Below are 12,011 nucleotides of genomic sequence, written 5' to 3'. Positions count from 1 at the left end.
CCCCAACCCCCTGATCAGCCCTGCTCTGTGCATGACAGGGCGGAGCTCCCCAAACCCCTGATCGGCCCTGCTCTGTGTGTGACAGGGTACGGAGGTCCAACCCCCCTGATCCGCCCTGCTTTGTGCATGACAGGGGGTGGCACCGCAACCTCCCCATCAACCCTGCCTTGAGTGGACAGGGGGCGGCGCCCCAATCCCCCAATCGGCCCTACTCTGAGCGTGACTGAGGGTGGCATCGCAACCTTCTGATCCGCCCTGCTCTGTGCATGACAGGGGCAGTGCCCCAACTCCCCAATCGGCCCTGCTCTGAGCCCGACCAGGGGCTGTGGGGCAGGCACCTAGGGATTGGGCTTGCCCTCTGCCACCTGGGAGCGGGCCTAAGCCAGCAGGTCGTTATCTCCCGAGGGGTCCCAGACTGTGAGAGTTTACAAGTGGGGCTGAGGGACACCCCCCCCCCACCAGTGCACAAATTTTTGTGCACCAGGCCTCTAGTATATATATAAAAGTCTAAGTGACCAACTGTCCATCCATCCAACCATCTGACCGATCGACAGCCCAGTATATATGATGCACACTGGCAATTTAAAAATAAACGTTGACTCGTGCTCTTCTATTATAGAGAAAGGGTGAATAGTGATATTAAAATATTTTGTATTTTAATTTTATAGTACTATATTATATATACTATTTTGACAAGTAATTTTTTGCAGTAATGTAATTACTGCACAAATCTTTCTTTTAATTAATTTCCTTTCAATGTGCATGAATCCATGCACCAGGACACTAGTTTAATATAAATGTTACTAGAAGCCTGTTGCAGGAGGATTCCTGCAAGAATAGGGCTTCCTCGGGCCGATCGCGCCGCCAAGCCCTGATGCCCAGGGCTACAGACCTGGGTCCCGGCTGGGGGCAGGGCTTAGGTGGCCCATTCGCGCCGCCAAGCCCCACTGCCTAGGGCCGCACATGGGGGTCCCAGCTGGGGCAGGGCTTAGGCGGCACACGGGGGCCCAGATGGCATCTCACGCTGGCCCACCCTGCCTGCAGTATGCAAATTAGCTGCCATCTTTATTGGCAGTTAATTTGCATATCACACTGATTAGCTAATGGTAGGTGTAGTGAAGGTACGGCCAATTACCATGTTTGTCTATTATTAGATAGGATATTTGTTGATCTGGCTACCATTTTATACGGTTAGTCACAGTGTTTTAAATTTTTTTCTCTGCTTTCTTGGTTCTAATTCATTCATGCCACTTATTTTTCCTCTGTGGTTTGGATGTTGGACATTCAATTTCTGTTCTTTAGATGGGTGCTGGAAAATTCATATAATCTGTATTTACCAAAGTTCAAAATTATTAATTAATTTTATCCTCCCTTTAGATATTACCTCAAACAACCTCCACATGCCCTAGCTAGTTTGTGGATAGAGCGTCAGCCTGTGGACTGAAGAGTTGCAGGTTCAATTACGATCAAGAGTACATGTCTGGGTTGTGGGCTCCATCCCCAGTAGAGGACATGCAGGAGGCAACCAATCAATGATTCTCTCTCATCATTGATGTTTCTATCTCTCTCTCCCTCTCCCTTCCTCTCTGAAATCAATAAAAAGATCTTAAAAACACACACACAACAACAACCTCTACTTCCAAAATATACATTATTGTAACATATATTTCTCTTTTTTTATTCCATGGTGTTATTTTTATTTAGATAACAAAAGTTTTAACTTCACTGTATTTGTGTTTTTCTACGATTACTCATTTATATACTTTTAAACATCTTTCATTTTCCTGAAATTACTTCCATTTTTCCAAATTTAGAATTTTCTTTTTGAAGTGATGAAGCAAAATGGCAAAACTCTTAGTTTTTATTTGTCTAAAATTCTCCACTTTGCCCTTATTCTGGAAAAAATAATTTTGTTGTGTATAAAACCCTAAGTTGGACGTTACTTGCTTTAAGTTTCTGAAGATAAAATTTCATTTATTTCTTGCTTCCATTTTGCTTTTTAGATTTTTAAAAAATATATTTTTATTTATTTCAGAGAGGGAAGGGAAAGGGAGAAAGAGATAGAAACATCAATGATGAGAGAGAATCATTGACCAGCTGCCTCCTGCATGACCCCAACTGTGGATCTAGCACACAACCCAGGCATGTGCTCTGATGGAGAATCAAACTGTCACCTCCTGGTTCACAGAGCAACACAACCACTGAACAACACTGGCCTGGCTTCATTTTTACAAATCAAATGTCACTCTGTTATAGTACTCTATTTTCTCAGAGTGCTTTTAATGTGCTTTATCCTTAAGGCCATTTTCTTATAGAATATAGAACATATTAAAACAAAAAAGTAAAACTAGCAGAACTTCAAAGAGAAACAAAAATTTACATTAACACTTTCTATTCTCAATAATTCTACTTTCAATAACTGATAGAAAGTAAAAAATTACCAGTAATACAAATTTAAATTAACAAGCCTCCCAGACCACTGAAATCAGTACCTACAGAACACATTTTAATGCATGTATAGAATATATTGCTAAATAAACTTTATTTTTAGAACGCTTTTAGATTTGAAGAAATTTATAAAGATAATACAGAGTTCCTATACTCTGTGTACCCAGTTTTCCCTACAATTAACATCTTAAATTGGTCCTATACATTATTATTAACTAAAGTTCATACTTTTTCCAGATTTTCTTAGTTTTTACCTAATGTCCTTTTTATGTATCTACCCAGGGCTCCACATTACATTTGATAGGCATGTCCCCTTTAACTCTTCTTGGTTGTAACAGTTTCTCAGGCTCCTCTAAAAGAAATTGGCCTCTTTGGAGACATGACTTATCCCAAGACTGGGGCTGACCATCTTACTTTGCCAGAATGTAAGGAAGTGTTCAAAAACAAACAACTCACAATGAGGGAAGCATGCCAAAGGGTTACAGGAAGCAAGTAAAAGAGCTCTCAATTGCCAAAATTGGAACAATTCAAACAAGAAAAAAGTAAAGTAGCATTGAATTATAATCCAAAGCAGAAAATAAATAGCCATGTGTCCATATTGATATAAATATATGTTGGATACATAAATAAATGAGAGAGAGAAGGGACACAGCTCTTATACAGAAGAATTCAAAATAATTTATGTAGATACTTCAACTACAAGGAGGTAAAGTATAACTAAACTACCTACTACCTACTCCTTATGCATGGGCTATGCACAGTGATTTCCTTCCAAGGAGGGCAGTATGGGAAGGGAGATTAAAAGGTTACTTTATAGTGGAAAAGTCTAACAAATATGATCTCAGCCAGGTGCTAAAGATTAACATCCATAGTGATGTCATGTCCATAATCTATAACCCTGAGATAATATGATGAGAATGACACATTACTTCTGTGGTCTTCCTTCAAGAAACCCATAAGATCCCATGTGATCATGAGAAACACATCAGAGAAATCCCAACTGAGTAATATTCTACAAAATAATCTGATCAATTATCCTTACAAACATCAAGATCTTTAAAAACAAGGTACTAGTATATCTGAGAAGGTGTCACATCCAAGAAAGCCTAAAGAGGTCTGACAAGCAAAATGTTTCATCTTGGTTGCAATTGTGGAACTGAAAAAGGACATTGCAGGAATAACTGAGGAAGTCTGAATAAAGAATAGCCTTTAGTTTATAAAAATTTGTCAATATTATTTAATTATAACAAACTAGAGGCCCAATGCATGAAAATCTTGCATGAGTAGGCCTTCCTTCCCCTGGCTGCGGGCACTGGCTTCCCTCTGGCCCCAGCTTCATCAGAAAGGACATCCAGAATGACGTCCAGAATGATATCAGGTCTAATTAGCATATTACACTTTTATTATTATAGATGCACCATACTAATGCAAGATGTTAATAAGTGAAATTTTTTTAGCCATAACACTCAAAATTGTCAAGGTTAAGTAAACAAATGCAGTCATTCTGGAAAGAAATTTAGCAATGTATTTCTAAAACCTGAAAATCACTTTTGCTCTTCAAAACAGTGATTTCACTTTGCAGAATCAGCTGATCCCATCAACAATTGGAAATGATGATATATGTTTATAAACAACAATTTCAACATTAGAATGTTTAAATGAAGTATATATGTATATTATGATGCACTGATATAATATTTATTATGTAATGCTAATTAATAATAAACTTAATTACATACTACTAGAGGCCCGGTGCACAAAATTTGTGCACTAGGGAGGGGGGTCCCCCAGCCTGGCCTGTGCCCTGTCACAGTGTAGGAGCCCCACAATCGATCGCCCCAAAGAGGTAGGACCTACCCACCCATCCGGGGCTCCTTGATGGATTGCCCCAAAGAGGTAGGCCAGAGCTGGGGGGTGCAGAGCTGGGGGGCGGGACCCCCAGGACCCAAGGCAGGCCTCGCTGCATGGAGGCGGGAAGAGGCAGGACCCTCAGGCAGGCCTCGGTGTGCGGAGCCAGGTAACCCCCAGGCAGACCTCACCGGACCCCAGGCAGGCCTCGCTGCACGGAGCTGGCAGGCCTTGCCTCGTGGAGGCAGGACTCCCAGGCAGGCTCCGTGCTGCACACACAGCATCAAGCCCAAGCCCAGCCCCAGCCACTTGCGTATGCCCGCTGTGCGTGCAGCCATCTTGTGGTGGCGTGAGGGCATCACAGCATGACGAACACTTAGGCTTTTATTAGTAAGGATTAGCAAAGTAGACAGGATCCCTAATTGCATATATATTATTCATTAACTATGTAAAATGTATTTAAAAGGATGGAATAGAATATGCTAAAATGTTAGCAACATATCCCTTGCAGTGGAGTGGTTATGAGGAGGGAGATAGAGTGACTATCCTACTCAGGCCGAAAGAACGAAGGCACTGTTTTTAGGAAAGTTATCCTCAAAGTTCACCAACCTTGAGGTGCTTCAGTCTGAAAAGCATCTCTACAACTTGTCTTTGTCTGATTTCCATCGACCCGTGGTGATATCCAATGCCCCGCTTTAAAAAACCGTGTAGTTTGTAGCATTGTCTTGTTCCTCTCAGTCTGCGTAGGATCTTTGCTAAAGTCTGAAATACCCCAAACAAAGAGTCTGTAGTGTCAAATGAAAGCATTGATCCTTCAACTTAACAATGATGTCATGTCTAAAAAGATTTTTTTAGAGATAAATTCAGAGTTGGACACACTTTAAACAATAGTATGTTTAAGGCCAGAACCCAAAGCCTATTTAAATAGGCTTTATATTTTAGTAGAGTGGTTTCACAGTACCGGACATTCAAAGCTCCATATCTTTCTGACACAAGCAAATGCAACCCAACCTTATATGTAGTGATCCTTTCTTCATCCATTTCTTCATCAGGAACATGTACCCATTTTCTTCCCCATACCCACTGGGTGGTCAAGGCCTAGCCATGATCCCAACTGCTTAATCACTGGTTATAGCTATAATGGACTGAACTAAGGGCGCCAGCTCACCCTGGGACAATGAAGACACACTGAAGGGACAGGATAAGAGGTGGGTGAGGGACCAGAGTGCCCTGATGCTAGTACCCCCCAAAATTCTCAGCTTAGTCTGACTTGCTACCACCTCAGTTTTATTTTATTTTTGCTGTTAATTCAACTCTAACTTGCTGGGTTTCTTTTTTATTATCACCTCCAGTCATGTCTGACCAGTATTTATTGTTCTCTCTCTTCTTTCTTTCTTCATGTCTTCCAGTTTATCTTTTCTCTGTTATCTTTGTGTCTGTCACTTTCCTCCCCCCACCCCCAATCCTTCCCTGTTTCTCTCCCTCTGCTTCTAACCTTTTCTCCATTCCCTCTCTCTCTGAAACTCTCTATTTCTGTACATTTCTTTGTCCATCTCTGTCAGTCACTGTTATTGTATCTCTCTCTTCTCTTTGTCTCTCTTTCCTAGTCACTGTTATTGTTTCTCTCTTTTCTTTTTTTCTTTTCTCTTTTTCACCTCTTTACTCTCATTCTGCCTCTCTTTCTCCCCCTCCCAATTATTGCACAAGCCATAAATAAGTAATAACCATATTTCTCTAACTATTACATGAACAATAAGGTCAACGAGCAAGCATTTTATGAGCAACCATTGCTTAGCATTTCTGAATGAGCTGTGGCATCAGGGAGAAGTATAAGGCAATCAGAACTCCCCAGTTTCAAGTTTGAAGAACTAGGTACAAGGTAGATAAAAACTGACAAGGAAAATTTTTCAGAAGACAGACAAATGTGATTTTGAGGTTCTTTTAGCAAGTTGTTGCTTAAGCCTATAACTGAGAGAAAATATTTTTACATTGGCTATTTATATATCTGTCTACATAAAGGAATAGTTATAATTAACTTCAATTAATAAAGACAGTTTCATAAATATTGGAGTTATACTTTGGCACAAATCATCAAGCTGCTTTTAACAACTGTATAAACTCACACAAATTATCTTTTTTTAAAATATATTTTATTGATTTTAGAGAGGAAAGGAGAGGGAGAAAGAGATCAAAACATCAATGGTAAGAGAGAATCATTGATTGGCTGCCTCCTGCACGCCCCCTAATGGGGATCAAGCCTGCAACCCAGGCATGTGCCTTAGGCCGGAATCGAACCTGGGACCTTTCAGTCCACAGGGTGACAATCTATCCATTGAGCCAAACCAGCTAGGGCACAAACAAAGTATCTTAATTTCTCCAGCCTACAACTTTAGTCTCCCATCCATTGTTTCAAGATTGATTTAGATTAAGTATGTTATGTGTTTTATAAATTCCATATCAAAGTATAGACATCATACACACTTTTATGTACTAAATTGTGCTTCTCCAAAAATTGTGCACCCCCAGTACCTCAAGATGTTATTGTATTTGGAGATGGAGTCTTTACAAAGTAATTCAATTAAAATGAGGTAATTGGGGTGGGCCCTCATCCAATATGATTAGTGTCCTTAAAATAAGAGGAAATTTGAACACAGGCACATAAAAAGGAAGATGATATGAAGATAGAGAAAGAAGATGACCATGTGCAAGCCAAGGGGAAAGACCTGGACAGATCCTTCCCTCAAAGCCCTCAGAAGGAAGTGACCCTGCCAACACCTTGACCTCAGACTCTACTCTCCAGAACTGGGAGAAAATAAATTTCTGTTGTTTAAGCCACTCACTCTGTGGGTCTTTGTTATAGCAGCCTTAGCAAGTCCATACACACACTTGCATTACCCTTGTTTTTTTTTTCTCTTACCTGATAATCCACAACTGTACGGTCAGTGTAAGTACAGTCTGGAGAAATTTCATAATGTTTCTTAAGGTTTTTTTTAATTTCCTTTATTTCAGCTGCTAATAAAATGATTCTTTGTATTCTAGCACCTGAATCTGAATTAAAAAAACTGAATATGAAAAAGAGGAAAATGCGTAAATATATTGATTATGGCATGTTCTTTTATTTTTTTTTAAGTTTGAGGTTATGTATATAAATGCCAGGTAATTCAAACCCAAAATACAATATCCCTATTAGAGGATATTCATCAGGCCTTAATTACCTCAATTGTGTCTTTATCAACTTACCATTTAAGTACATTTTAAACATATGCATTAATATGCATCTAACATGAAATAGAAAAACCTCCTGCACCTCTCCCATATCTTATGTCAACCAAATTTTAATTTATTTTCTATACCCAGTGGAACAATATTTTTCACATTAAATATGATGGAAAAATTCAGGTATCCTACTAACTGCAAACAAATGCAAATTCTTAATAGTTGAAGAAGTATAGAAAAATGTTATCTGCTACTCTCTTCTTTTAAACACATACTGTAATTGATTTTCAATATGTGCCAAAATTAGCCGTGAGTGATGTATTGGAGCACTTCTCAACAAGTCATTGCTCTGGTGAAGTGACATATGGAGAAAGGGTCAACAGTCTGTTGGGCCATCAGAGTAGGCCTGATTCAGTCATCCTACCTGCAATTTTACTCTAAGATCCAAACCCATTTTATATGAGCACCCCCACCTCAGAAATATATCTGAAAGTCAGAAAAGAATACTTTATTGTATTATGGTTATTATTTCTCTCAAGAGTAGGTAAAGACAAATGCTAGAAAAGAATCCTGAGGAGGGTGAGACTTGTGTAACTATTATCAAACAAAGTTATGTAACAAAATTCATACATCATGTTTTTCAGGTTAATTTGTACATTATAATGAAACAAAAATACAGATATTTGTTTATATACTTTATGTTAAGACAATAAAGTCATAAAAATGCAAAAGTCATATTCCCTTTGTTATGTTAAAAGAAAAATGTGTTAGTGAACTTGTTCTGACTAATTAGCTGGTTGATATTCTAATGGGTATCTTTTTAAACAATGTATTTTTAGCAATATGCAAGCTTGCAATTTCTAAAAAACAAATTTATAACTTGCATTTCTAAAAAAAGAAGCTAATATAATAAAGAAAATTATTATAAACTATTGCATAATTACTAAAATATTCAAAGAAATTATCTCTTGGATGTCCCCACAAAAGTGAAGTATAATTAAATTAACTCGATGTATCATAGAAAGAGAAAAACAGTCACATTATTATGTTATAAAAACAAGTTTGAATTTATAAAAAAAGCTGAACACCCATGATTTTATTAAACATTTAAAATTCCACAGCTCAAGTAAAAATACTCACGCAGCAATGTTTCTTTTTTGAGATTTTCTTGCTTTCCATAGTTTCTTGTTCAAAATTTTCTTCTCTCTTTCAGAATTTGGTTTGTTATGTGTAATTTGTTTGCTTATCAAATGTGTAAAAAGTCGTGAAGCTGAAAGTTCCACTGAGTGAATGTTAAATCTAAATTAAAAATATATGAGAATTTTTAATAATTGCATATTCATATAAATCTTATATGTATCATATATATTAGATACATCTCATATTACTTACATCTATATCTCATATATGAGAGAGATAGATTATACATATAATCATATAAGTTTTATTCATAATCTATCTTTAATTTGTTTGCTTTGTAGATTTTGCTTTGTTTCAAATGGAATATAACAAATTAGATATAGGTTTCCTCAACTTTCCTCTTATCTAGAATATATACACTTTGAGACCTAATCCCTTTGTAGTGGCGTGGCTCAGTGGTTGAGCATCAACCTATGAACCAGGAGGTCATGGTTCAATTCCCAGTCAGAGCACATGCCCGGTTGTGGGTGTGTAGGAGGCAACTGATCAATGATTCTCTCTCATCATTGATGTTTCTTTCTCTCTCTCCCCCTTCCTTTCCTCTCTCTGAAATCAATAAAAATATTTTTAAGTGTCTTTAACCACTCTAGCCATTAATTTCTCTTCTCACTAAACCTTGAAGCACCTAATGTCTTTATCACACATTTATTTAAGATGTATATATTATGTTATACTGTTGAGGGACGGACTTTATAATTAATAATTTACTGTTTTACTCTCCTATGTTTCCAGAGGTGACAAATATCTCCTCATATTCACTATTAGCACCTACAGAATTTCTTGAATTCTGAAATGTTGAGTAACTGTGTGTATACTTACTCACTAAACTATTGAGTCTAACTATTTCAAGGTCATATACAACCACTCTTCCAAGGATATCAATTCCTTAAGGGCAGTCATGTCACAGATTGCTTCTGCATCCCTGAGCCCTGGACTTAGCACCAATGAGCAAAGTAAAATGAACTGAATGTAAGCTCATTTCATACATATAGACTAACAAAATATTTTCCAAAGGAAAATCATTATTTTATTTATTTTTTTTAAATATATTTTATTGATTTTTTACAGAGAGGAAGGGAGAGGGATAGAGAGTTAGAAACATCGATGAGAGAGAAGCATCAATCAGCTGCCTCCTGCACACCCCCTACTGGGGATGTGCCTGCAACCAAGGTACATGCCCTTGACCGGAATCGAACCTGGGACCCTTAAGTCCCCAGGCCGATGCTCTATCCAGTGAGCCACCAGCTAGGGTGGAAAATCATTATTTTAAGTATAATGAAAACATGATTGCTAATTGTTTGATGTTGCTACTAAGCCCCAGCTCACTTTTTTTTTAATGCTCTTAAGGGAAAATAGGAAAAAGGAAACTAGCAGAGTGAAGGTCTTCCTTTTTAGTGAAGAGTTGAGATGACACTACTTTTGCAAACAACCTACAGAAAAAAATACCGCAAGGTCATATGTGTGTATATGTTATGCATGTGTGTGTTATTGTACATGCTCTCTTTGGCAAATGCACACTCTATCCTTTTTTTCCTTATCTTACTTTGATGATATATAGAACTTTTCTAAAAAGGATGGGTGGGTCAGAAATTCTACAGTACTAAACTATACAATTAGGTTTTGAAATATAATCTAATGAGAGGTGTTCCTTTCTCTCATCCTATACCCAGCTTGGTATTATAAGTATGATTTCAACATAAATAGAGTTATAATTTCTCAAAATATGCTCTGGCCAGGTGGCTAAGTTGGTTGGAACATTGTCTACTGTGCCCCCCAAAAAAGGTTGTGGGTTCAATTCCCAGTCAGGGCACATACCTCGTTACAGTTTGATCCCTGATCAGAGAGCATAAGGGATGCAACTGATCAATGATTTTTCTCTCATATTGATGTATCTCTCTCTTTCTAGAATTAATAAAAAAATATATACTCGAATGAGGATTAAAAGAATTCTCAAAAATTCTACTATTGTGAATCAAAGGTTATATATATTCTTCCTCAATGATTGTTTTCAAAATTCTTCAAATTCATACAATATTAACTATAAGGCTAAGAAAATGTTACTTACGAAAAAAATATTGCAGGCAGTCTATTCATTTCTTTAAGTTTTTCCACAAAATGAGGAAACATCCTTCGCTTTTCAACTTCTGCACTGTCAAAAGTTTGAGGCTTAAGGTACATGAATAACTGATTCGCCTGAATAAAATTATAAGTAAAAGATAAGTCAAAATACTTGTGATTGTGAAGAAGAGATAGATGATACAATCAGCTGGCATTTGAGACTGAAAATCAAATTGGTAAGGCTTAGCGCATTTTCATGGAGTAATTTAGAAATTATATCTAAATAATGCAAATTTTCAAATAAAATTAAAATCTGAGAAAACTTGAATGCCATATTTCTACAATATTGTAATCATATCTATGTTATATCATGGCATGGTGTTTATGGAATGGGGCAGAGATGGTTACAAATTGATGTTGGTTATTAATAGGGTTGAACACAGAGCACAGTAAGTCCTAACTGTCTACAAATAATATTTTTAACAAAATATCTAACATAAAATTAAGGAAAATAAATGTTTAAAACTAAAATTTTAGGTTAAAAGAATGTAAAATGTTAACAAAAATTGACAGACAAGATACAATAGATGAGAAGAGGATTTTCATGTTATGAATGACAGCTTATTGCCATGAGGCATGTCATAAGCTCTAAGGAAAAGAAACATATCACTTGTGCCTAATGGAAAGTATGTTGGATGGAACTAATTAGAGCTTAGAGATTGGCCACCTCCTAAAATATGTTGAGTCAAGAGGAGTAAGTAAAATTAAGTTTGATCTAGGCTGGTGTCTATATATCCCAGTGTGTTAAAAGCCAGATAATAGCAATGATAGGCCAAAGATTCTCAACCATGTCTGCACATTGAAATTTCATAGAATTTTGTTTTAATGTTCCACTGCCCCTGCAGCACACAAAGCCAATCAAATCAGAAATTTTAATAAGCAGCATTTTTATAAGCAGCTAATGTTGACAACCTTTATCTATACAATAGCAATTCTTGACATTAGTTGGTTTTCACACTTGCAGATCAGGTAGTCTGCCCAAGTCTGGATGTAATTAAAATTTAAAACAAAAACCAAACACGGGTTCCTTCCCATGTGGAAACAGAATGCAGAAAATGTGGGTGGATTGAAATTCTGCTTCCATTACCTGAAGCATGCTGATCATGAAGTGATCACATCTTAACCATGACTTTGGGCCCCAAGCAGCCAAGGCTGTTTGATATTACATGTCAGTATATGTA

General features: G+C 37.3%; 1 protein-coding gene across 3 annotated transcripts in view; it reads right to left on the bottom strand.

Annotated features, from left to right (window-relative positions):
* Positions 1-12,011, bottom strand: part of LOC132235397 (probable ATP-dependent RNA helicase DDX60) — a 96,053-nt gene that overhangs the window by 18,833 nt on the left and 65,209 nt on the right. For all 3 annotated transcript variants that reach the window (XM_059697681.1, XM_059697682.1, XM_059697684.1), the window contains 4 exons: positions 10,778-10,905; positions 8,653-8,811; positions 7,214-7,358; positions 4,906-5,058 (listed from right to left, as the gene is read on the bottom strand). In XM_059697681.1, the coding sequence (XP_059553664.1) occupies positions 4,906-5,058; positions 7,214-7,358; positions 8,653-8,811; positions 10,778-10,905 (585 nt within the window). The remainder of the gene's footprint in view (positions 1-4,905; positions 5,059-7,213; positions 7,359-8,652; positions 8,812-10,777; positions 10,906-12,011) is intronic.

The sequence above is a fragment of the Myotis daubentonii genome, chromosome 5 (assembly GCF_963259705.1).
Source record: "Myotis daubentonii chromosome 5, mMyoDau2.1, whole genome shotgun sequence".
Lineage (NCBI taxonomy): Eukaryota > Metazoa > Chordata > Mammalia > Chiroptera > Vespertilionidae > Myotis > Myotis daubentonii.
Note: the sequence above shows the minus strand (reverse complement) of the source record. Positions and strands in the feature narration are given on the sequence as shown.